This window comes from Myiozetetes cayanensis, unplaced genomic scaffold (genome assembly GCF_022539395.1).
Source record: "Myiozetetes cayanensis isolate MyiCay16 unplaced genomic scaffold, myiCay2020 scf1, whole genome shotgun sequence".
NCBI lineage: Eukaryota > Metazoa > Chordata > Aves > Passeriformes > Tyrannidae > Myiozetetes > Myiozetetes cayanensis.
Window position 1 is genome coordinate 49,989,353 of NW_026086604.1, and position 27,671 is coordinate 50,017,023.

At 37.1% G+C, this 27,671-nt stretch overlaps 2 protein-coding genes across 12 annotated transcripts in view; both read left to right on the plus strand.

The window, feature by feature from the left end:
• ARHGAP28 (Rho GTPase activating protein 28) overlaps positions 1-27,671 on the plus strand; it is a 723,491-nt gene that overhangs the window by 606,647 nt on the left and 89,173 nt on the right. The window lies entirely within an intron of this gene.
• The window catches only part of PTPRM (protein tyrosine phosphatase receptor type M), a 449,317-nt gene that overhangs the window by 301,056 nt on the left and 120,590 nt on the right, over positions 1-27,671 (plus strand). For 5 of the 11 annotated variants that reach the window (XM_050306131.1, XM_050306135.1, XM_050306149.1 and 2 more), the window contains one exon: positions 869-898. The exons of the other annotated variants lie outside the window; for them this stretch is intronic. In XM_050306131.1, the coding sequence (XP_050162088.1) occupies positions 869-898 (30 nt within the window). The remainder of the gene's footprint in view (positions 1-868; positions 899-27,671) is intronic. 11 annotated transcript variants of the gene reach the window in all.

The following is a 27,671-nucleotide window of genomic DNA, read 5'->3' on the forward strand; positions in this document are numbered from 1 at the left end:
TTGTGCTCACACAAAGCATGTCTGGGTGGAGGATCTGGCTGTGCAAGAGGTTATGCAAAACTGACTGAGTCCATATTCCTCAAGCTGATGGTGCTAGGTCTGCAAAGTTGCTTTTTGTGCCGTTCATATGGACAGAAATAATGTGGATACAGGATTAGTTCTCATTTTTATCTCCACCACATGGGGAAATACCACCAATGTAATTTTAACCAGCAAAGATAGCCTTTTTATTTGCATGACAATAAGTATCTTTCTCTTTAGAATTTAAAAGGCTATTAAAAAGCTGAGGTACTGAAAAAGCCGTGGCCATTGATTTTCTCTGGAAAAGATGCTCTGGAAACAAGTTCAAGTCCTGTCAATGGCAGAATTGATTTCTTTAAGAAAGGGATAGCCTAAGATTCTACAGTACTGTGACAGGAAGGGAAGCTACTTCATACATGTTCGGAAATTCTGCATTGTTAACCTTGTAACACCATGCTGGAAGTTCCATATCCTTATTCCTAATGCAGCTGAGGTGTAATCAGAGGTGGTTTAGCACTTCCATTGAGAGTGTTTGTGTGTAGTATATGCAGATATAAATACACATTAAATACCTAACATTACTTAGTAGGTGTACTTTAAGATGGTTTAACAGTTGGAGATGCATTATATATTGTATTGCTCAAAGTTTTATGGAGATTGGATTTGTCATCTGTCTATTTCAGACACATTGCATGATGTGCCCAGATATGCATTCTTGCTACCTTTCATTTGTGTCACCAGTTCAGGTCTCAGTTTCATCTTGATTTTTCATACATTAATATTTGACTTTTCTTTCCTTCCATTTCATCTTTTCCACCACTGCCTAATCCTTCCACCATCATGGCAGAAGAAGCTATCACTCCTACACTTATTACCTGTAAGTAACTTCTTTGTCATCAGAGACACACTTTCTGCCATGTTGTTCCATGCCTAAGTAGTGAATGCTAATATTGAAAGTTCCTGTATAAAAACATACTTTGTAAAAGTTTTACCAAGATAAAAACAACATGGTCAATAATGTAATGAAATATTTAGCTTTTAGCTTAATAACAGTTTCTTATGCCTCGTACTGTGCATTAGAGTCCTTTGAATATCATTATGTAACGAATTTTCTTAATTGAGAAGTAGTAGGTATAAATACCACTACCATGTCAATGAGAAATTTTCATGCCTGAATAACTATTTTCAGAATCTATTTAGTAGTTTCTTTCTCATTTGTTCTGTTGAAAATATAGCATTGGTTAGACATGTACAAGCATTTCCATTTGTTGCTGTGTACATATTACTACTTTTTCATGAATAACGACAATGCGTAAACATCACGAGTTACCATTTCTGGAGTGAATTTCAAAGGAGAGAGCACTAAAAAATGAGGGCAGGATGAAGCATAACTTTCAGTAAGTAACAACTTTTTGTTTTGATACAATCCTTAGTAATACCATTATATGCTTCTTTATTTACCCAAAGCCTTCGTTTTCTTCCCTGCTGTCAGCAGGTGATGAATGGGAAGGGTCCTTCTGTGAATTTAGCAAATCCATTTCTTAGGCTTTTCACCTTTACTTGCTTTCCAGGTACAAGGAGTACATAATAGTTTTTGAATTAACGAAATATTAGAGGTCTGGCTTAGTTGCAAAATGAGACTCATTTAATCTTGTTTAATCTTACTGGCCAGCAGTTTTCTCTAAACCTCAGATTTAAAAGTCATGGGAACCTATGAGATATATTTATATAGTTAGAGAAGTTTGGGTGTTACTTGCATGAGACAAATATTAGTACTTGTTTTCAAGTACATATGGTAGTAGCATGCTCTTGCACAGAACACATTTCAGTAATGTTTTTATTTAAAAGCAATATAAAGTTTCTCATGTTCCTTTCTAGTTGCTCTTCGGACTTTTTAAACACATTTGTTCAATTGATATTTTGAAAAAGGATCAAAAATTCATTTATAGGATTTATGGAAAAATTAGTAAATATTTTCTAGCTTGAAAACTTGGTAAGTAGACTTATGCTTCAAGTGAATGAAAGCAACTAAAATTTAAACCTCTTAGTTGAAATTCCCTAACACTTCTGAATATATTGAAAGTGCTCATTTGCTTAGTAATTCAGATTTCATATTACATTATTTGACACTCTACATGAAGTGCAATTTTTAAAACTGTTCTTTAAAGCAGTGTATTAATGTGAAGGTCAGAAAAAATTATCTCTGCCACAGATACAGTATTTCAAAATTTATTTCTTGAGATGAAAAGACTATATTTTCTTAGGCATAAAAAAATAAATTCAGTTTGGGATCATTTAAATGTAGTTCTTTAAAATGTCAAAAGAATATAATACACTAAGTCATATAGTATGTTGTTGTTATAATAAGTAAATATATTTAAATTAATATTTTAATATGATTCATGTCTCAAGGCTAAGTCAAAACCAAAATTGAAACAAATGGAACATTAAATGAAACACTGTTTCATTATTCAAAGAAATTGGATTATATTTTTTTTCTCCTTTTCCACTGACAGAGGAAAATATGTGAATTGAAATGGGTTTTCTAAGTTTTACAAACAGGTTTTGTCCCCAGTTGTGAAATAATAGGGAGTGTTAATAGTGGATGGAGTAGGGTGTCTCTGGATTATTTGAAATACTCTCCCAGTGGCTTCAAGAAAAGATCTATCTTTTTGTTAGTGTGATACAAATTCAGTAACTTTGTAGCTTGGGTCCATTAAGTCGTCCAAAAGAAATGGTGGAATCTTGACCTTGTACTGTTTTGTTCCCTGTCTGGCAAAAGAAGCGAAGTCAGAGCCCTGAAAAGAGCAGTCAAGATTGTCTGTCAGTAGGAGGAAGTATTTTGGACCAAATTCTCCACCTGTTTACACACTATGGAATTTCACTGAAATTGATGGAAATCTTAGATGAATGCAGAATTCATTACAGTTTTATTTTTAGCTGAGAAAGTTGGTATGGATTATAAAATGTTCTATATTTTGAGAAACATAATTTCAAGTACTTTGCCATTGCTAATTTGCCACTTCTATACTGAGCATCATATTCAAATTTACTGATTAGTCATTGTAAATGCAAGCTGTAACATCCAAGCGAGCATCTATGCACTGAAATAGTTACTGTTGTCTTGTGTGCTGCTTTCCTTGTGTACTGTGGGCTCCTTTTCCCTGGTAGACTGCATCTCTGCCACTTCTAGATCCATCCTAAATTAAAATTAAAAAAGAAAAAATTGGCAGATGCCAGGAGCTGCTGATGAATCATCAGAGGTGGACCTACAGCTGTGCATATTTGGCTGATAATTATTTCTATTTTATCTTGTGTTTACTAGTTAGCCAGTCAAGAGACATTAGAGAAAAGAAGTTGAGTACTGTTATTGAGAATTCTTTTTAATGGGCTTAAGGCCCTCTGCCAGTCTTTCCTCCCACTCTTGTGTTCCTGAAAACTGGTGCATTTTTACCTTTCACCTCAGTCAGGGATTAGATTTTCGTTTTTTTGTCTGGCCATAGTTAGTCCTCTATAAGTTCCTTTGTTCTTAAGATTCGAGCAAATTTAATAGTGCTCATTAACTCTGCAGCAGGTCTTTTGACTTGGCAGTCGATTCCAGGTGGGAAAAAAGGAAGAATGGAGATAGTATCATTAGTTACACTTGGAACAACTGGCATTCCCAGCATGGCAGGAAGCATTGGCATGACTGCTTACTCCTGACACATTTTCTGATGGGCAAAATCACTGCACCATTGACGGAAGAAAGAAAAATACATTCTTTTTTTGTGTGTGTAATTATGTTTGAATGAACTAGGCAAGCCTGTTGTTAAGGTGACAACAAGTACCACTGTGCTGACTGTTGGCCTTTAACTTTTATATTCAAGATTTTAATTTTTATAAAGATTCTGTGCTTGGCGGTCTTTATTCACTAGGCAGGAGCTAACAGCTAGATTCATGTGAATCCAAATATCAGACAAAGTGAGTGGTTGGACCATCACAGGTTACTCAAGACACTGTTGCCTGATAGATAATTTGGGGAATTCAGTTTACCCCAAATTCTTGAGGAGATGATAGTTGGAGATTGTGGCTCTGATAAGTTGCTTTCAATAGACTTCATTATATTTCTAGGAGTAGGATGTACACCAAATTAAAATACAGAGTTGTGAAGGCAGCTTTTGGTGCTGTTCCTCAGTTTAAGCTTGATATCAAAATTGTAAGTTGTGATTATTATTGAAATTAGTTGCTTACGCAACAACAGGGCTGCACAGCAGTTAGGTGCATAATTTTATTCTATTTTTGTGCCTTTTCACAAGTCATTTCAATAGGAGACAATTATTGCCCAGTATTCTTTTACAGTCCTAATCATGTTATGTTCTTCGTAGTGTGAAATCTACTGTTGTCTATCGCAGCACTGATAATTTAGTTGGGTGACCTGGAATAGAAATGCACCAAGGCACATCCTCTGTATGGAAATCTCAATCCCAAAGCCCAGTACTATATTGAAACATAGACTGTGTAGGACTACAGGCTCTGTTGCCTGGTATGTATGACTCAGACGACAGAATTCCTGCTGCAAGAAAATTTATTCCACAAACATTGAGCTTTTTCATATAAATGTCAGCCCTTTTCACAAGAATTTAGTAGTTTGGGGCCCAGTTGAAGTATGCTTTTCTTGGTATCTGACTTGAGCTCAGGAGCCTGGGAGTCTCTTCTCAGTTTAGTTATGTTTGTGTCTCTTGCTTCACTGGCAGATACTCAGTGCTGGCTTCTGGATCTCTATTCAGAGCCTTAATTTGTGGCTTATTTCTCTAGTCCCATTGCCATTGACCTTATGGCAGAAGGCACAAGGTTATTAGATTTGCAAAATGATCCTAATAATTGAAGTAATCAAATTTTTAAAAAATCAATGGTATAAAATCTCTTAACAGTGATTTCTGGATAATTCCAGGGAATATGCAGTCATCAAATTTTAAATTTCTGCAATAATTTGAAAACAGTGCTGTATTTTCAACTACCCCTGGAACCAGAATAAGATCATTAGTTTGCATCTTGTACATGGGAGAGAATACTGAACAGAAAAACATGAATGTGTTTGAACTGTTTGATCTGTTAGACCTGTGATCTCTTCTGAATCTTTAAATATGCGTAGGTACATAGACTTGTATCATAGAATAGCGTACTAATCAAAAATAAACATGGATTCCTGTAATTGTCTTGTAAGGTAGACTTAAATGATTTGGGGATGTCCCATGAGTTTTGCTGCATCTTGCAAAGTCTACAGTGCCAACATATTAAAATCTTTGGAAAATACTTAGTTCCAAAATAGCAAGAAGGATGTTCTAGTAAATCGCCATTGCAGAAAAACACATTTGTGTGCTATGTGTCATATGCTTTGTGTACAGAGGTATCTAGCTTTCATGCAGAGATACTGAGCAGTCTCAGAATTGAGACTTTATTTTCAATTAAATTATGCTACGTAATTTAAAAAAAAAACCTATCTAAAGTTGTTATTTCGTATACTGATTCCTTGTATCCTCTGATTCTTTTGGATCTAATTGTACTGCTTTATAGCCAAGGCTTACATTCCCATTTCTCTGTAGAAAAAATTGTAAATAATGCTTAACAGACAGACCACCAGTATTTTTTTTTTTTTTTAAATTTTGTCAGCTCTTTCTGAAGTGTGTGAGCCCCACAGGACAGTGATCTGACTATATGAAATAGCTTCCTTGAAGTGCAGCTGAGATGAGATCATTTATGTGGAAGAAGAGCTCTGCTCTAGTTCATCTTTTCTGGGCATGTTTAGATACTCACGTCAGGTTACTTTTCCAATACCTGTACTGGAAACCCATGGTCATTTCAGAACTTACCTAGACTTTTAAAACCACAATATTCCAGATGTACTGAGTTAGAAACCATAATCTGTACTGCAAGACAGAGGTTTTCAAATAAATAAGTATGACAGAGAGAGGTGACGTATCAGAAGTGATTGACTGCTGTGTTGGTCACACAATCTGTCCTGGTTCCAGCCAGAACAGGGTTAATTTTTGCAGTAGCCAGGAGGCAGCATTGCCAGGACTTGGAGGTTATTCTATACCATCTCACATCATTTTCTGGCAAGAGGGGAAAGGGCTCCTTCCAGGTCCCATAGCATGTCAGAGGGGGCGGTCAGGTATTATCTGTTGTTGGGGGGGGGATTCCACAGGAATCGTTTATCTCCTCCTTGTACCCTTTGTTATTGGTATTGTTGCTGTTACTGTTCGGTTTATGTCATTGCTGTTTCCAGTAAATTGTTCTTATCTCAACCTGTGATCTTTGGTTTTTGTGCCTCCAGTTCTCTCTGTCCTGCCACAGGGGGAGAGGAGGAGGCAGGAGGGAGGGAGCGAGGTTTTCAGTGGGAGCAATAAGTTGGAGAATACCATTCCTAAACCACATCACAGTTACTGTCTCTGCTCCCTTAGTGTCAGGCAGTAGATTGCAGATGAGCTGGGGTTTGGAGATTTTTCTGATCTTGAAGGGGGAAACTGCTTGTTTTGTGAAGGTACCAGGCATTTAGTTTTGGAACCAATGTGTCTGTAGAAAAAAGAAATACTTATGCAGCTTGGAGACATCTTGGTTTTTTCCATATTTTTTTAATAAAAGGTTTGTGGTGTTTTCTAAACTAATATGTGGGATTTGAATTGAATACTGAGATTGCTTTTAGAAATTGTGGATTCCATATACTCTTTTAGGATACTTTCTGTTGAATGATTTGGGGGGGGAGAGTGTTTGTTTGTTTTTGTTGAGCTTGTTATCTGAAATCTGTTCTCTGACCACTGAATCCCCCAGGAGATGCTTCACCTGAAACATTTTTCTTGAGCTGTCTGCAGGGTTATGGGCAGGTGAATTATAATCCACCTCAAAGTAGCATCCGTCACTGCTCACTCTTAGTTTCACAAGGAAAATGTTCTAATCTTGGCTTCTTTTCCTTCTTCGCCTTAACGTTTCCTTTCTTATTTACAGTACACCTTGAGCTCCCCTAAAGTCTAGACTGCCAGATACCTGGAGGGAACAACAGTGGCCATTTGCTTTCTGGAATGGCTAGCTGACCAAAATCATCATTCATTTCTAAATTTTCTTTCAGTAATTTTTCTTGGTCATTGTTTTCCTGCAATAAATTACCTATTTCTGATATGGGAGAATAAAATATCTCTTGCTTTCTTTTACCACTCCTGATCACTCTGACCTTGTGTTTCCCTTTGTGAGAATCTGGGCAAGGTTTCTATCTGACCAGGGTCCTTCCTAATTTCTGGGCAAATTGTATCTGGGAGATTGCACCAGGTTTGAAACTGAGCATAACAAAAACTAATCAAACAAGGAACCAGAAGAATGACTGTGCTGAGTGCTTACATATCCAGCAAAGCATGCCTGGTATTTCTTCAGTCCTAGATAACCTGTTGCAAAAGAATATCTTTTATGAGACTTGTCATAGTATATTAGAATCATGACTTCATTTCATTTACTAGCGTGCAAGAAAGGGTTTGTTACTACTGCTATTATTATTATTAGACTGTAACATTTAGTGTATGCTATAGAGAGAAATCTGTAGGACTGTCAGGAAAGTCTTGCATAATTCCATCAGTTCCTGTGCCAACCAGACAGCAGCAGTGATCCAAATAAAAAGAAGTAGTAGTTGGAGCAGAGCAGAGTTTTGTAGGGCTTGTGCAGTGAACTGTCTGCTCCTGCGAGTACTGAGCTGGTGAACATAAAGCAGCACATTTATTTTTATGTGTTCAGCTGAAGCTGAGGACTGCTTCTGCATTTGATCTGAGATCCCTCAGTGAGATATTGAACCAAATGTCCAGGGCTGTCTCAGTTATACTCAGTTCACCTGCGGAGAGAGGTAGCTTCTTTCCCTCTTTCCCATTCACTGATTCCTCTGATCATGAAGACACAAGTTAGAGCTACCAAAGGCATCTGTCTCGTCTGAAGGAAGGGGAAAGTAAAGCATTCCATTTGTGAAAAGCCAACTTGTGCATTTCACAATCATACAGGAATGAGAGAAACAGCTATTTCAGAGCGATTATGCCACTCCACATCCCCTACTGCAAAGTGATAGTGTTCCTTCCTCCTGTGTGGTGACATCAGTAGCCAAAAATAAAATCTTCCAGTATGGATTTCACCAGCATGTTCATATTGAGCATAAAAATGCAATATGCAATATTTTCTGCAACAAATAACAGTTTTAGGTAGGCTAGGTAGTGTTTAGGTATGCTTTAGGTATAATGGTACGTATTTTGCCATTTATGGTCCTATTTGGAAATTGTCAATGGAAAGGTCATTTCATATCATTTAAGTTCATGGCTTACAGTGTATTTTCAAAATCAGGTGAAATACTGAATGCTTTGTATTTACTGGCATTTTTCAGGTAAGATTGTCATGTTTATGATACATCGTAGAACAGAGCCCTTATCCTTAGCTGTAACATTCACGTGTTACTGGAAGTAGGACTTTCCTTTCTGCTTGCTGAGTAGGGAGGAATCATGTCTGCACTTTAATATGCTTAAGATTATATAAGATATTTTAAACTAACAAAAAAAGAGAAGCACGTAAGGGTATTACTAAACTAAAAGGATTACCTACAATATGCTTTAAAAAAAAACAAAATGGAAAACAGGGTGCCTTGGTCGTAATACAAGCTTCCAGCAAGAACAGGTTTATTTTTTTATGAATAGATTAATGCAGTTTCAGCTGCCTTTTGTTGGAATCCAAAACCCTATAACTATTTTATTATTTTGAGGCAGGAGTACTGAGCATTCATGGAAGTGTCTTTCTCCAGTTCTCTGTCCAAAACAGGATTTTACTCCTTAAATCTTAACTGTTGTTGTCTTCTTTCCAGCTACTTTTTCTCTTTCAACACTAATGTATATGCCCAGCTCTTAGGCCTGACTCCTTATTCTTCTTATAATTTACTTTTTCTGTTATTTCTCTTCTTCCTCTGCTCCTCTTTTTACTTACTCCTCCCATTTTTTATCCCCTTTTCCGTTCTCCCCCCCAGATACTATATTGTCTGTCATGTCTTGGAAAATATTTCCTTAAGATTGCCTTATTTTCATTCTCTATGCTCTGCTTTATCTCCCAATACTTAATTCAGACTGCCTAGTCATTTGTTCTTGCTCCATGTCACAGAATCATAGAATTATGGAATGGTTTGTGTGGGAAGAGACCTTAAAGATCACCTTTTTCCAAACCCCCTGCCATGGGGGATTCACTAGATTAGAGCAAAGCTCCATCCAACCTGGCCTGGAACAATTCCAGGGATGGGGCATTCACAGTTTCTCTGGGCAACTTGTTCCAGTTTCTCACCACCCTTACAGCATAGAATTTCTTCCTAACATCTAATCTAAATCTCATATTTTAGTTTAAAGCCCTTTTCCTTTCACTATCTGCTTGTTTAGGAAGTCTCTCTCCCCCTTTTATATAAGCCCCCTTTAAGTACTGGAGGGGGAAGATGATGTCTCCCTGGAGCCTTCTCTTTCTGGTCTCAAAAACCCCAACTCTCTCAACCTTTCCTCATAGGAGAGATGCTCCAGCCCTCTGATCATCTTTGTGACCTCCTCTGGACTCTTTCCACGACGTGCATGTCTGTCTTGCCACAACTCTCTGGCTGCACCCGTCCAGCGAGTTTCTTATCCACGAAATAGTACCCACTTCAAATACAGGTCTTTCCAACTTGGAAATAAGGATGTTGGGTAGGACAATGTCAAAGACCTTACGGGAGTCATGCCAGCTCTCTCCTCAGAATCTGTAGAGGAAAGGGAGAGAACATCAGAATATCCTTTTTAATTATTTTTATTCTTGATATTTACCAGAAGATTATTGCTTAGATAGACTGACTCTGTGGAAGCATTTCACAAGGTAAAATTAAGGAAATACTGATTTACATGTCCACAATTTTTTTGCAATGGTGTGTTTTTTTCTTTTTTAGTTTCTGGGGGAAACAATACAATGGTTTTATTTGCTTATTTTTTTCTTATCAAAAATTGATTTTACTAAGGCGTTTAAAATATTCACCTCCAGGTTGAAACTGAGCATGCAATATTTTATGTTCAAAAACAAAAAAAATTATCTTAAGCAATGGAAAATGATTTCACAACAGGAGCTGCAATATAACATTAATTTTAAGAAGTGTGTATAAATACTGCATATTTGCTTATGTCAAAACAAGGTAATGCTTGCTGTATTAAGCACAGCTTTTCATTTTATGATCTCTTGTTCTTCTTTGAATCTTAACCTTCACTCGTTTCTTTAATTTAGGAGAAAGAGCCATTAAACATAGATACTTCCTGAAAGTGTGTGCAGCATGAAAGCTTTAATTAAATCTACAAGTAAAGCTTTAAAAGAACAAGAATCAAATTAATTGCAACAAGGACCATGCATTTATTTCGGTGACAGGCCCTTGCACGTTAGAGAAAAGGCAATCTGTGTACCCTTATCTGAATTAGCAAACTCAATATCACTTTTCATTAGCATGGTAGGTCATTGCCATGCATCTTCTGTGTGACACTGTTTACATGTTAATGACCTCACAAACAGAGTCTGTTCCAAATGGTTTGCGGTAGTAGAAAGTTGTAAATCCATGAAGTGGAATAAACTGTCCTCTGCTTTCTGCATCATTGCTTCTTGCGAGTTCCCCTCTAGACTGAGCTTCATAATTAGGCAGCAGTATAATTAAGGCAAATTCAGTAAATGCAAACAGGGCAAAAGGATTTATGGCTGATTATGATTGTTACAGTATACCACAAATAAATTAATTTCTAAGCATCGTTATTAGTTGACTTTTCAATGACATGGAGTCTAGAAGTAGAAAGTATTGTTCACAAAAAATGTTCATAACTTAAGTTAGTGTGAGTCCATTATGATGTATTCAGACTTACAAAGTGCTGACATACCCATGAAAAAAAACACTGAAAGATTCAATAGAACATATTGCTTTAGTTGTTTGGGGTGTGATTGCTTGGTATTAGATGAGATGTTTAAGATTATAAATATATTTTTCCCCCACTGTATAATGTAATGAAATCAGCATGCTCCTTAAAATCATATCCTTAAAGAAAACGGATGGTAATTTGACTAGACAGTGGAAAGTTTCACTGAATTAAAATCTTGGAATGATAAAGCCAACATCAAATGAATAAAACAAACTCAGCATAACCACTTAAATTTGATTGCCTAAAATATCTAAAACAAGGTCCATTCTGATATCCTGCTGTGTAAATTCATTTAAGTACTGAATGCCCTCAATTCCCATTGACTTCGGCACTGTACAGAACCTGGTCCTGTGTTTGGATATCTCAGCCCTGCCGGAACAAAAAGCCTATTTTTCACTGGTCATATGCAGAGCACACCTGGTATTGCAAGGCTCTGTGGTTCTGCCTGCAACAACCTTGGGAGTTGCTTCTCAGACAGAGAGTAATGGTTTCTGCTTTAGTCGCTCACCTAATATGCAAAGCGAGTTTAATTATATGCTGTCCAACCCCCTGTGCTATTTTTCCAGTTGCTGGTTCTGAGTGAAATACATACGTTCTACGTGCAGAGGTTACTAGTAAGTGTGTAGTGCCCCTAGAAGCATTTATGGCTAATCTTCTGCTCAGCATGAGTAATGTAGCTAAGTACTAATTAAAGGTTAAAGAATAGGTATCCATCTTTTCTGGGCCTGATGACTAAAGGATTGTGTTCTGCATGGAGTCAGATGCTACACTGAACTGGGTGGAATTGCTAGGGTGTTGCAAAACCTAACTATATGAGACTAAAATTCGAGAGACTCCAGCTTTTCTCACAGCACGACAAAGGACTAATAAATCACTGTCTTGTGTTCTGTAATGAATTAGCTGGTTTACTGTCTTTCATATAAATATGTGATACTGTAAGGCATACATCGGTAGAATGTAGATTTGATTGCATAAGGGACTTTTTTTTTTTTTCTACATACTGACTTCTGAAAATTATCTGTGGCCCAGTTGTACATTTTTCTATTAAAAACAAAGAGAGATATAGTTTTGGTAAGGCAATAAAGCCACCATGAACATTATTGCCATCTCTCAGATCCAAATAATAGCTGATTAAAGCAGGTTTTAATGGTGTTTAAATATTGCCATGACTGCTGCCATGCAATATAAAAGAAATTAACTGGTGAGTGATGGAGCTGTGGTGGCAGGGAATAAACTTGTCTGTTCAGTGGAAGTTTGTAGGGCTGCAACTTCCCCACAGTTTCCATTGGTTTTGTAATTTGAATTCTTTTGCAGAACGTTTCACACCAGTATGATCCATAGGTTTGCAGTCCTTTGAAGTCATCCTTTCAGGAATTCTGGTGTTCACTTCTTTCCCATAGGCTTCTTCGTGGCATAAAAATCTAATAATAGCATTTGATTTTTAAAAAAGCTTCCAAGTAGATTATGGAAAGAGTGTGGGAATCAAGAAGTCTAGTTTCTGCCACCAACTTGCTGGTGGCAGTTCCTACGCCTTTGGGTGCGATATTCTCCACATTAGTTAAATTTTGATTCCTATCAACTGCTGCAGAGCAGTGGTATCAGAGCTATTGGAGGTCTAATAGTCAGGGAGTCAGAGTACTTCATGCTTCCTTTATCATCAGTTGGATTTGAGAAAATTTGTTCTTTGTGTTTCTAAAGAATATGTGTCGTTGGAATATTAGTACCTGAAAATCAGTGATGGAGATATCACCAGCTAAGTCAGGGTTAGCCACATACACTTGCAGAAACACATGTTCTTTTATGAGTAGCCCTTGCAAAAGTACCAGGGGAGGTGTAAAGTGTTTTCTCTGACACTACCTATTTTGACACTTCAGTGACTGCAGTGCTGCCTCTTTTCCCACAGTAGGAATAATCAGCGTCCAAGCTTTAGTGCTTGAACTCTTGTGCACTCTTGTGTGTTTGACACACAAAAAAAAAAAAGCATCATTGTTTAAAGCCCAGATACTGCAATAGTAGGTTCCTTTCAATAAAGGTATGAAAACAATAAAACAGCATAATATAATAATTTAGCATATCGTCATTTTCAGAAATGCATAAATAACTGAGCATACTGTGCCATTTACAGTCTAATAATTTGCTGTCTGATTAGAAGTCATACAGCCATAGGGTGAAAATAAGATGGAAAAGGTCATATGGTTAAATTAGCTGCATTCAGATAGGCATTACTTAAAAAGGTTTTTTGCTATGATTAAAGAAGATCAACAGCAACTCAAGCAAATATGATCAAGTTAGTGACCCTCAGAAATGGAAATTAACCTCAATGATAAATGAAAGGTTACCGTCCACTATGTGCACTCCAAGATATGCTGCTGCTGGTTAATCACATCTTTCTCTTGGAGCTATGAACTCTAACTGCCATTCTGATTATTTACAGGGGAATGCACATCCTTAATATAGGATCCAAAAACTAAAACTTATTTTCACTTTTTTTATTGTCTCACACTATTTTTTAGGAACACAAGAAATGTGGTCATAGTGCTCATCCCATTAATATTCTATCAAATTTAGTGCTTTGTTTTGTATTTTACTGTAAATAGGTCTGTTTGAGCAGTGCTGTCTTCCACATCACTTAATATCTTTTGTTTCCAATCACTAAGTTATTGCCTGGTGTGTTGAAAATACTGACAACAGGTTAACGTTTTTATCACATATGTCTCCCTTTTTAACATTAGATTTATTTTCCTTTTGTGGACATTCTTGGGAGCCTAGTTTTTCCTGCTGTGATCTGCCAGTGTCTAGTGAAAAACTCGGCGAAATTTGTAGCATAGGATTTTCATAATATATCTCTTACTTCTGACTAAGAGTGGAGAACCTAGACTTTTAAACTAAAATCAGTTCTCTTTACAAAAGTTTTTTAATATGGGTGAGAAAGTTCAGTGGTCAAAAAAGTTATAAAACCCTATAAAAAGCCACTTGATGTTATTTTGGTACTTGTGAATTCACTATGAATGAAAAAGCTTCTCATTTTGCAGTATTTGAGAGCAATTGGAGTGACTAACCAGGAATGAGAACTCAGCAAGAAAGGTCACTGTCCTGGTTCGTGATTGCTGATTTGTCACCAGAAGTTCATAGCTAAATTGGCCTGTCTTCATCTTCCCCATATCTCATTAACCTCCAGAGTACCTGTAATTGAGGTACTCTTGGACTTGATGATCCAAGAGGTCTTTTCCAACTTCAACAATTCTGTGATTGTCTGTAAATATTTGTGAAGATCATGTCTGTTTGTGACCAAAGGGGTCTCCATTAGCCATTTGTTGTTATTTTAGCAAGTTTTGTGTGCTTGGTTTCTCTTTGGTTTTGAGAAATGTCCACTTTGCAGATTTTGCAGTGGACTCTGGCAGCATGGCTTTGCCTTTCAGAGGACAGACAGTGAAGGGCTGTCTTTTTTTGTTTCTTGTTTTGCTGTTGGATGCTTATCAGAAAGTAAATCAAAACAGCTATTTTTAAAACACACACAGGCCAAACAGATTAGTTTGCATATTTAAGAGAGTGACATAGTTACAAGGAAACAAGAAGTAGTTAAATGGTTACTCATAGTTTTGGCATTTTGAAGTGACATCATCCACTCAATGTTTAGTAATCCTTGAGAATGTCGATTGAGATACTAAGTAAACTTATGTCACATGGTATTTCTGTGGTATCAGCTAACAAAATACTAATGCCATGGTTCCTCCTTCTCTCTGCAGACTCTTTGTTTTATTGCATTAAGTACTATGATGATACTGCCATCTTTACAGAAAAAAATCTTTTCTTTCCTTATCTGTCCAGTGTCAGTAAGTAGGAGAAGGAGAATGCTTGTGTCATGTGCATGCAAGTCATTGCTGAGGAATGAAATGTTAAAGAGAGGTTGAATAGATCAGCAAATGTCCTAGAAGTTCAGATACGGTTAGTTTGCCCTTGCTTTAGCTAGTGAGAGTGATTTGACAGCTGTACTTTGTAGTTTCTTCCTTCTGGAGCATGTGATCATGCTTTGATAGCAACCCTTAATCTATTATTGATGTAGTTGTATGTAGATCAAAACTGAAGATCCTTAGTCATGTCAGAAAGTAATGCTAGTCTATTTTTGTATCATTTGCGGATGTATCTGAAGTGAAGGAAATGATGTGCCAGAGTACTAACTTCAGGTATTTCGTACCTCTGTTTCTCTATGCAGGCTGTAATTTGGAACTCTGTAAGTGTGCGTGTACCTGTGCTCTGCACAGTAAACCTTCTCAGGTTTTTGTCCCAATAACTAGTAAATAAGTGCCTCCTTTGAGTCTTTTCCATTGGTTGATTTTGAGCTGTGACTTTTTATCAAGCTTTGAAGACAAGACTTTGACTTCTTTGGATGAAATCTTATTAACATCTAGTTGCCGACATTTTGATGATAATCCATGTACACCAGTTTTCAAAATTAAAGGGACTGATGTAGTCCTGTGGCTTTCTGTAGTAACGTCATTACTGCAGGCTGTTGGAGAAGTAGTGCAGTATGGGTTATGTTCACTCTCTTATCCTGAAATGGGCTTTTTGTGGGTTTAAGATGATGCAACAAGCTATAAAACTTGGCTTGCTATGACCTCATCTTTGAACAAGCTTTCCACTTCCATTTTGCTCACACTCCTTTTCTAAAAGATCAGGCAGTGTGTGCATGGATGGTCTTGAAAAAGCAAGCCATTCAGCTCTTCATATTGCTGTCTTGTAACTCAACAGAACTTTTTGAGAAGAAAATTTGGAAGCCTGTGCTACGGTATCTCAGGGTATTTAACTATGCTTTTTAAAAATCTCAAGACATAAGGCAATTACAGCTTCACATCTTTACTGCAGGAGACAACTGAAACAGCCCATAGGCATCAGGTAGTAAGATGTGAGACAAATGACTGTGAGCTGGTAGCAACCAATGGGCCACGTCATCCCACTGATGACTTTCCTGGAAGGCCAAGGCGTCCTCAGCCACTAAGTCCTTCCTTCAGGAACTCCGTTGCAAGACAGGTAGACACCACTGTACATGCTAGTTTCTTGAGTATGTTGGTTAACTTGTGTCTGCCAGGAAACCAAACAGTCTGGATTTTGGTATGATCGTTCTCAGTTTCACCTGAGAGCCAGGATGAAGTCAGGGCATGCACCAGGCTGCTGGAACTAATGAGTGCTCCTGGTTTCCTCAGTTTAGCCATAAGCTGTGACACATCTGTATGCTTTGTCAAGGAACAAAAGTGACCCAAATATAAACAGATAAGGAAAAGAAATGTTCCAGGAGGCAACCAGAGAAAGCAAATACCTGTGAGACTGCAATAGCACTATCAGTAAAAGGAAAAGCACTGAAAATCCTCAGCTGACAGTGCCTCAGATGCTGACAAATTTCTTAGAGCATAACATGCACATGTAATCATTCAACCAGAGAAATAATTAGTTGGTACCACTTGGACTGTAATTCTCAGTGATACGATAGCAAAGGTACTCTGTGGGAGGAGAAGTAACTGTGATCCTTCTCCTCTTTGACCTGATACCCACACACCTTGTCACAACATTGTGCCAGGCACTCACCCATCGAGTATTGCTGAAGTGGAGATAGATACAGCAGGAACGTGAGACCCGTCACTTGTTGCAGCTTGCTGTGGTGCTGTAACTAACTCCATATGACATAAAAAGCTTTGAAGAAAGAGGTGGCAGAGGTCCACGGAAACTTCAGGATGGCCCAAATTTGAAGTTGCAGCTCTCAGTGGTTTAGTCTGTAGCAGAATGCAACAAGACATTCTGTTATTAAATTCTTCCATTGCAAACCTAAGGGAGCGGTACAGTGTTATGTTTCCTTCACCATCTATCTAGCCAGCTCCACTACAAGACAGTACTAAATCTTTCATTACGAATACTGGAAAATTTCCTACAGTAGCCTAATTTACCAGTGAAATATAGACATTTAAAAATGTCAGCTGCATTTTTTTCTTCCTATATGCTGCTTGGAGTTTATATACAGATGGCATTTTTATGCTTATATCTAATAGCTATTAAAATTTTCCTATGCCTTATTTCTTTTGAATGTCTCTTTACCAAGCCTGAGAGCTTTTCATCTCTGAAGCTAAAAATAAATGTTTATACAGAAATCAGAAGAGATTGAAATTATGGGTTGATTCACAAATAGAAAAAAGAAATTACATGGCTTTCATTAATTATTCCATGGATACTTTTGTTTGTGGGAGTGGTGCATTGAGCATCTGTTTTTTTCAATCCTGAAGAAAGTTAAGTAGCTGAAAACATGAGATTAGAGAGAAACAAGCCAAAGTTGCACATTGCATTTAGTCATAGGAAATATCACTTTTTGTATTACACTGAAAAAGGGATTGCATATCCACAGCTGGAATTTTTGCTACCCTTTATTGTAGCAGCAGCAGCTGCCATTTTTCTATTCCATAGCATTAGACCAACCCATAATTTTGCAGCAAATTCTGCCAGAAATGTGCATGTGAATACTGATACTCTATACTGAACCAGGCCTCTAAATCTTTTTTCTTTCTGGGCAACATGTAGAATGGTAAAGAAAATGGCATTTTCACATTGACATGGAAAAATAGTGGTAAAAAAACAACAACAACATTCTTCTGGCATTTTCAGGTGTTAAATGACTTAACAAGGAGCAAGAAGGATGAGTAGTTCCCAAGTAAATCACACCACAGCTGTAAGAAAAGCAAAGAGCACTCTACCTTAGTCCTTTCAGTGGTCCTGGAGCTGATGTTAATTTTCAGAAAGTGCATTTTTCTTATCATTACTTAGTTACACGTGATCATATGGTTAAAAGTGTGATAGATGACCAAGCTTCCAGAGGTAAAGTTGATGTAGCAGTACAGAAAGGTGCATTTCTGGAACAAATCCCATTAAAGATTTTGAAAAGAATGATGTTTCACAAAGAACATTAAAAGCAAAGCTTCTGTATCTCAGTGTGCTTTTCATATAAAAAAAAAAAAAAATTGAGCCAGAAGTGTCCCTCAGCTATTGGCTGTTCTTTTTTTCATGTATGTGTGGCTTGCACATGGTGCAGTTCGTAAATTCGAGGCCTAATCTTCATCCAAATATAAAACCACTGACTCCAAAGAAAGAGAATTCTTGACTGTCAATACTGTACTTCATTTATGGCAATACTGTACTTTGCTCCAAACAGATGCAGCACTGTTTCAGGCATCTAATGATTACCCTCCCATATGCAATTATGCCAAATAGTTTATCTAAGATAAACAAATCGTAACTGCAAACCAACCTCTTGTTCAGCCAGCTCTTCAGTAGGTTACCTTTAGCAATGAAATAGACCATCTTTCTGAAGAGACATGTTAAATTGCAGGAAAGCTGAATCCAACTAGCACAAGTTATTAAGAAAAGCAGCCTACCATATCAATTCTGTAGTATCGTATTGTTTTGACACAACCGTTTTGCTCTCAATAACTGTCAGTGAATTTATGTTCTCTTGATATTTGCTCTCATTATACAGCTGGCAGTTAAAAGGCTATTTCTAAAGTCCACTGACTGTATCTCATCTTTCAGCAAGATATGGTAAGGCTGCAGTGTGTTTTCACAGAGATCATGGTTTCTGTTGCTTGGAAAACAGTTAATTTTTTGAAGACCAGTTGCACAAATGATGTTTTCATATCAAACATGTTCGTAAATTTTATTTCAGCCAAGTGGAAACTGAATTTTTAATGCAGTATCTTATTGTGGGGTTGAATGTCAGCAGATGTATAGCAAAAAGAAGAAAACTCTGAAATAAATCAATTTACGATGTTTCATAAACTTATGTAATGCCACAGTCAACACCTGTCCTATTAGCAGGTAACAAAGGAAAAAGTAGGATGCCTTCCGTCTGTTCTGTTATGAACTACAAGGGCATAATATGATGGAAAAAATACACACATGCGTTGTCAACCCTGATAGGCAATGATCCCAGTTTTGAAGGAAAAAAATTCCTTACCAGAGTTCCTGCTTGTTTAACTACATTAGCAATATTTGGCTTGAGCACAGTCAGAACAAGAAAGAATTTCATAGTAGGACGTATGTAGTTAACTCAAAAGCAAGTGGAATTTTTTTCTTAGTTTTTATCTCCCCTGTGTCTGAGGTACAATCTGTGTACAAATTCCTGACATATATTAGATCACTAGAGGGGAGCAGTGAAATTCATGATAAGCCTTGTTATAATTCTTCGTTTAGTTGTAGCCTTCTCTTTGATGAGTTTGGGCTGTTCTGAATATCGGAAGTATCAGTAGGTAAGCAGATCCATGCTTACAGAATAATTTAAGTTGGAAGGGACCTTGTGAGGGCATCTGGTCTGATGACACTTATCCTCTGTCACATCATCATATGGACGTCATTGAATCTGTTCTGGTAAAATGTCCTGTATATTTAGAAATGCCTTTGATAGAGCAATCACAGGTGTTTAGAATCCGGTACAGTAAATCAAGATGACAAAAGGTAGGAGCAGCTGTGATATGTGTTTTGTAAGCAGAACATTCTGATATTTAGAAATAAATAAAGTAGGAAATAACCTCAGCAACTTTTTTGTCATTTAGAATGACCTTTCAAAAAAAAAAAGGTTATCCCTCACAATTATTCTTTTAATCTTTACTTTTTCTGTTTTGTTTATTGGATGGTGAGCTGTATCATCAGTTAACAGCTGAGTTACACAAAGCTTTTTCACTAAATGAAATGTGAAAACTCTTAACAGTTGTGTTGCAATTATTCAGCAAGCCCTCTTATATGTGTTCAAGGAAGCTCTTGTGAAAATGTGCTGGAAAGAATTTCTTTGCATCCCCACAGTTCTGGGCTGGCTGTATCCTGAATCTGAAGTCTCCTCCAGAATAAACCATACTGGCAATATGTAAGGCCCAGACAGAAATCTTTTCATGTTTCCTGTCCATGAAACCAGGTCACTAAAGGTGAACAAACTGATGCACTGAACTGGTGCAGTTCAGTACAGTTTCAAGGTGTGCACAAGGAGCCAGGACTTGGAGGCTGTTTCCAAGTCTCCTGTTTTATCTGTAGTTGTTACCAATTCTAGATGGAAGAGAGTCGTAGACGCTATATGGTCACCTAGTGCTAAACTAGACAAAGGACAAGACAAAACTTCTGTGCTTTACATTATGTCAGACCCTCTGACACTGGCAAATTTATCTCACAGCTGGCTGGGCTGCCTGCATGCTTCTAGAAACACTGAGCATGCTTGTTCCCAATGCAGTAATTCCATTGCATCGCAGTTGTTATGTGCACGCAAAGCAAGTGGTGTGTTTGTCATATTCATTGTCAGACCTACCGAATATTGTTGGTGAGAGCTTGGGGCCTTCTGTAGATGCGGGCCTGGAAACTGGTCAAGTGGGTCTGTGCTCAAAGGCAGGCTGAATGTCAGCTTTTCAGTGACCCACTCCCAGAGCAGCTATGTTGTGCACAGAGGCCCTTTGATTCAAAAAAATAATGGAAAAAAATAAGTGGAAATCATTTTAGAGCATGAAATATTTATTGTATTTTTGTGTTGAGGTGTATTGAAAATATTGTATCAAGATTACATCAGGCATGATCTGTTAAGATCCCAGACACATACATTTTATTCCTTCTTGGCCTTTGATTTCATACTGTTACCCATTTTCTCAATATTTCAGTTATATCTACCTTAAAGACAGAAAGTAATACTAGGCAGTACCAATCCCATGGGCAGTATTAGAAATCACACAATTCAGCCATGGCAGGCAGGATGTCTTTCTTGTTTGTTTCTTATAGAGTATAACAACCATGTGAGTAGTACATGTATGTACATGTACTTTCTTTTGGTGATTGACTACACACCATCAACACAGAGAAGTAACTTCAAGATGTTCCCCTCGTGCCTTTTGACTAGCTGCATATTAAAATTAGCAACACACGTGTACATAGTAAATGTTGAATTCCATATGTCTTGAGAGAGGATTGTACAGAAAATAATTCTTTGTATATAGATTTTCTTTTTTATTCTTTGTAATCATAGACTTAGTCTGAAACTGGAGACAGAATTTTGAAGCATCCATTTGTGGCAACTGAAAGTAATATGACCAAATTATTTCTTGTTGAGCCTGAAAGTGCTACCGGCCATTGCTCTGAAACCTTTGTTTTTATTTGTAGAAGAAAATTACACTCAAAAGGTGCTCCAGGGCATATTTTACTCTGCATTGGATGTTGATATGCTCATAAATGTGTAATCTACATTGTGATCTAGTAATATGTTAATGCCGAGTTCATAAGATTAATCAGGCCACATGCTGTCCTGTGATTCTGCTAATACAGAGTATTTTGAGTAGCATCAGCATTTTCATGCTTTTAATTTGCAAATGACCCTTGCATAGCAATACATTATGTAAGCAGACATCTCACAAGATGTTTTCAGGGTCCACCGTCCAGACTGTGCTGCAAATTTCCTGCATCTTGACCTGCCTCTGCAGTTTGCCCCCAGTTGCTACAGATGTATTAAAGAGCAACTTTCACTGACTGTTAAAAATTGCAGGATTTAAAATAAAATACATAATTCAAGCAACTTTTTAAATAAATCCTCTTTTAAGGGATATTTTTTACCATCTCTTTAATTGCACATATGAGAAACCATTTTCCATTCTATATCTGAACCCCTAGACTTCATAATCCAACACTTGATAATTTGTTCAATGATAAATTGAAGAATCTGGAAAAAAAGCTGCTTGCTACTGCAGTTGGTGTAAAGAAGTGGAAAAAAAATGAATTGAAAAAATAAGATACTTTGTGTACATATCAACTATATAAAATATACATTTTGTAGTTTTATTGGGGAGAAAAAGATTTCATTGGAGAAAGTGCATTTTATTTGAGGTTTTTTATTTTTTTAAGATCACAAAATCCAATTCAACATCATAAATTTATGCCAAAATACTTTTAGAGAGACTTGAGGTTAAAAACAAATATACTTTAAGCATAGGAAAACCTCGTTAAAATGTTGCTATTAAAGACAAAATAAAACTGCAAAGGCCAGATTCACTACTATGCTCCAACTGCTTTGCGATACTTTAGAGATTCAAGCCAGCCATTAACTGGACTTAACTACCCAGTTAAGTCAACTTTATGTCTGTTTTCCACTGCGAAAGTAGAAAAATACATCCGGAATCTATTGATCCAGCTGTTCTAAATGAGATATCTTAGAGGTAAAGCCTTTACGACCAGCCTCAACTGTGATTCTCCTTGTCCACTGCAATAGCAATGGAAAGACAATTATATTCTGTATCTAATATCCTTTTATTCTACTTCTGAGGAGCAAGAAGGGAATATTCTCCTTAGTTCCTGGGAAAAAATAGCCAGCTTAGTCACGAGGGCCTAAATTGCATCTTTGAATAGATCCCAAATTCACTTTAGCTCTTCAGTACAGGCACAACGCTCTGTAAGTGGAACCAGACACCGAAACTTCATCTTTAGGAAGCACATCGTTGAGCTTCACTCTGTTCATTTACAGCTGGATGCATTTTTGGGGTTCCATTTTACAGTATGACTAAATCACCAAACTCCCTTCACATGCTATCTAAGGCAGCAGCAGTGCAAGAGAGCTGAGGGTGTGTAACTCTCAGTAAAAGCCATGATTGTAAATCTGCACTTCATGAGGGGGGGGAGGGTTTTTTTAAATTAATAATAGACTAGATTATATTCTACTGTGATTCAGTATGATCATTCTGAGAATATAGACTCTTTTCCTGCCCTTTCAGGCAAACCGCTTATGAGATGCAGGATTTCGTAACATGTCCGTTGATGTACCACATTAAAGTACCTCCTTATGCAGGAAACTGGACTGAGTTCAAGCTTTACATGTGATCAGCACTGCTTGACTCACACCTCGTTTATGTCTGCTACTTTTTTAAGCACTCATGTCTGTCTACAGATCAGCCACGTTTCTGCTGAAATCTGTCACAGAGGGTTGTACTCACTAACTTCTTAGTACAGGTCTTCTGTTAGGAATAAATCAGGCAAGGCAAGTAGAGAGTAAAACTGTAGGTCAAGATGCCCTTGCTTCAAAAAGGTACTCCACCTAATCAAGATGGGCAGCTCCGTTTAACCCTCTTCAGTTAGTTTCTACGTTTAATTTAATTCAATTGGAAAAAAATTGTTGACAATGAGTGAAATATAAGTCACAAGCTAAAGGTTTAACGTGCTATCTGTATTCTACCTTCTTTGTACTCTCATTGACTGCCTTTTCATTAATTAGGGAGTAGCAAGGTTTGGCCCATCTTGGGTGGGTTTTTTTTCTTACTGATCTGTCAAGAAAATAGCTTGTAATAGTGTAAAAACTTAGTTAAAATACATCAGATTTGCGTTGTTTAGTAGACAGATACTGTTCCCCACTGAAATTTCAACAGATAAATATACTATTTATCCAACCACAAAAAATGTGTGTACAGAAAATATGGGTATTTTACTTTGCCAAGTTGCATAAATCAGTAAAAACCCATGTGCACAATGTCATGTATGATAATTTTGCTCTTGCTGTTTTGATTATCATAGGACATAAATTTCTAAAAACGTAGGATACTCAGACTAGAAGGATCATCAAAACTAATCACTTTCTCAGTAATAAAATTGGTTTGATAAATTTATACTTACTGAGAAGCTTCCTCTGTCTTGAAGGTCGGTCCAGACATTGACAGTTTGGTCCATATTTTACTACTTCCAGCACATACACTTTATAGAATTTTTTTTTTATTTTGTGCCAGCACTGTCCTCTAATCTGTGTGGTTCTCTTTATCTCCAAGCTATTAATTGTTAAAGGCAGACATTTAGTTCTTCCTACCTGTATGTGGTCTTCATGTGTCTGTCCACATATCTGTATGTGTCCTATGGGGAACTCATTTATTCAGTATGTGCTTTTTGAAAATTCTCCACCATTAAATAAGGTCTCCATTCTAGATAACCCAGAACCCCTACTTCATAGTTGATCCAATTTGAGGTTTTTTTTTTTTTTTTTTTTTTCCCCATCTTGAGGAGTCCAGGTAAGTATTGCTGGTACCTCATACCCTGACATTAATATTTTTTCTGTCTCTGGAAATGTCTGTCCTGTTACACGTGAGAATTGGATTTCCTTATTTAAGGCTACACCATATTGATGGCTTATAATAATCTGATGATAAATAACATACCCAGGTCTTTTACCTCCTCTTTCATTTTCCTATAATGTGCTCTCAGCTTTTACCAGAAATCCTTGATACTAAAAGTCAGTGTGTAACTTTGTACTAAATTGTAGGACTTACAATAGGAAGGTCGAATTATTTTTAAATTGTATCCCAAGGCTGCATTAAAATTTCTGTCACTATCAAAATCTTTCTGCATGTCCTGGGACAAGTCAAACTTTCTATTCCTCTCTGGAACAGAGCAATGTGATATTTTGCATCAGAGCACCAGTGGAAATATATTTTCTTTGCTTCTCAGCAGTGCTCAGACATGGGGATGATTGAAACCACAAAATCAACACAAGTAGTATTCTTCAAATAATTTCCTATAGCTGTGAGATCAGGTTGTTACCATAAGGCTCAGTTATTACATAACTTACCAAGTAAATCATCAAAGATGTCAGCATTCAAAGATTTGAGCCATTCAACATAATACCTTTTCTCTATTCATGATTTATCTTTCTTACGCTGTTTCTTCCTGGTCTTCATGCTTTAAAGTGTTTCTTGAACAAAGACTATGTTTATATCTTATCATCATGGTAAACATGGGGATGAATGCCTGTAGGGAGAATGACTGACATGAATAAAGGTATAGAAATGGAAATTGCCCCTGTTTGGTGGAAGCAAAACTCAAAACTCTTGATGCCCCAAGCTGGAGGAAGCAAATGATGCTCCCTCTCAAATTCCAAGAGAAGTATAAGATGAAGTGACAGGTCCACTAGCAAAAGTTTTTAATGGAGCTATTGAGTCAGAGTGGTTCTGTCTGACTGGAAAATATTAAGTGTGGTCCCTGTCTTCAAGAAAAAAACTACACTGTCAACTATTGTCTCAGATAATCCTACTTTTATTCAAGACTTTAGAACCTTTTTTAATAAAATTATTTGGAAATGAGATTAAAGGTAAACTGTACGAAAGAAGATTTACCAGGGTAGGTGGTGCTAGATTAATAGGATTTTTTTTTGTAATAGTATAAATTATCTTCTACACAGCAGAAATGTAGATGGTCAGTCTGTCTGGTATTCAGTAAGACAACAGGTGCAATACCATTTGGATATGTACTAACTTAAGCTAGGCAGGATGGCAATTATTACAGAAATTGAAGCACGCAAAGAGATCGAAGGAGAGATGCTTGGTTATGTGTGGTGGGTTGACCTTGGCTGGATGCCAGGTGCCCATCCAGCTGCTCTATCACTACTCTTCCCAACCAGATAAGGGAGAGATTAAGGCAGAAAAAACAACTCGTGGTTTGGGATAAGGCAGTTTATTTAAGCAAAAAGTAAAGTGAAACTTGCATGCCCAGGATGAAAGTACTGGAGAGAGGATGGTGGAGTTTAATAGTAGAAAGTATGCAATCTTATGATAAATAACTTTTAGCACTTTTAACATAGTATGAATATTAATTGCTATCTGGGAAACTGAGGAGGTGGCATGGTATGCTGGTTGGCAGTGTTGTCCTTTGATCCCTGGGTTCTCAGGGTTTATAATCAATCACTGTTCCTGCAGTCTTGGGTCTTTACTTGGGCAAGAAGGTTACACAGTGATGAGGACAGTAAGGCATAACTGGTTCATTGAAGCAAGTTGCACTGATTCCATCTTTGTTAATTTAGCTGACATTCAGTCTTCCTCCGCACAGTCTCTTCTGCTTCTCCTGGCTGTACATGCAATCTTGTGCTAATCTAAAGCTAAGTTAAGGTAGATATTTTGACAGCAGAAAATAATCATGCATCTCTGTGTGCTTTGCAGTATTTAGATTACTCCTTTGAACTGCCTGGAGTCATTACAACACAATGCAAACAAGAATAGAATAAATCCCTGAGTGGTACAGTATATGTAGTGAAAACATGTTGTGCGATCAAAATACCTTTGCATTAAAGCAGCGGAGGGTTTTGCCAGCATTTTTGATGTGATAAATAAGCAACTAATTAAATATTGCAAATTATGTAGAGCATACCTTTAATAGCTGAAAGGCAGTTCTCCAGTGTTTAGTTTCTTGCAGACTGTTCAAAATTATGCTTTCAAGACCAACTTTCATTATATATCTAGGAGTGATTTATTCTTTCTTGGCTTATGTCTGTGCATTTGTTCTTAGTAAACATAACGTCATGAAAATGGGAGAAAAAAGGCAAGAGGAATTCTAGTGGCTGGTATTGAAGTTGAAAGTGTCTTCCTTAGATTATTTTGCAATCATCTCCTTAGAATAGAGGCACTCTTCCAAGACAGACGAAAAAGGGGGAAAACAACCTTGAAAAATCTTCAGAACAGTCTCTCTACTTAAACTGCCATTGCTATTTTTGTAGGAACAGAACACAGACAGATGCTATCACTGTATTCTGGATGCTAACAGAGACAACAGTGAACTCATTTCTGTTGCTTTAGTGTCAGTTAGTATTTATTCTGGATACACAGATTAAAGTCTTAATTATCACATTTTTTCCTCCCCCTCTTGGAGATGTGTGCATGTATAATTTTTGTTAGTTCCCACTTCTTCCTGTTCTTCCCCCAAGTTTATCAATAGCTCTCTGCCTAAATGTGACATTTTTGATTGGTAGTCACTCACTACACTTTAGGATATATTTTATCCCTTCTTTGTGTGTGCTGAATAGTGTGGTAGGGTGAATTGAATCTTGACATTTTGAAGTGAGATAGGCTTGTTTTCTTTTCAAATCCCTGAAGTTGTTTAGTGAAATGCTTGCAGTCTAGGCTTTCTTTTTTATTGATATATAAATAGAAAGAAGATTAGTTTTGAAAGCACAATGGCTGCTTACAGACTACAAAATAGTGGGAAAAAAGGGACGAACATACCTTGATGTCGGTAACAGTTTTCTAGGGTGGGGGTTGGTGTGGAGGAGGAGAAGAGGAGGGAGAGAAAGATTCAGAGATGAAAGGAGTTGGTTTTCAGCCTGGTATCTGCATCAGGGAAGTGTGCTGAACGGAAGGTGGTGTCCTAAGAAAGGTCAGTCTTCTGCAGTTCACTTAAAACTTACCTGAAGTTGTATTTGCATCTGATACAGGAGTGTGATTGGATTGGAAGTTCCATATCTATACATCATCTCCAGCCTATTATTCCATGTATGCTGATTTATTCTTTTCAACTTTCTTTCATCCTAAGTTACTTTTATTCCTTTGAATTCTCTCAGTTCTTTGTGATCTGTAATGTTCGGGTCTAGTAATGGAGATAGTTATGGTATTCAAAAAGATTATATGAAAACTTCAAAAGATATGTAATTTCTGAGGTTGCTTGTACCTGTACTGCTTTTAACTTTACTGCTGCTTTTATGGAGTGGTTATTGACCCAAATACTACCAAGTTAAATACTGAGAGTTTATTGAATTTGCTTGTCAATCAGATAAGTATTCTAGCCAAAAGAATAAAATCATAGCATCATAGAATGGTTTGGGTTGCAAGGGATCCTGAAGATCATTTAGTTCCAACCCCTTGGGCAGGGACACCTATCACTAGACCAGGTTGCTTAAAGCCACATGCA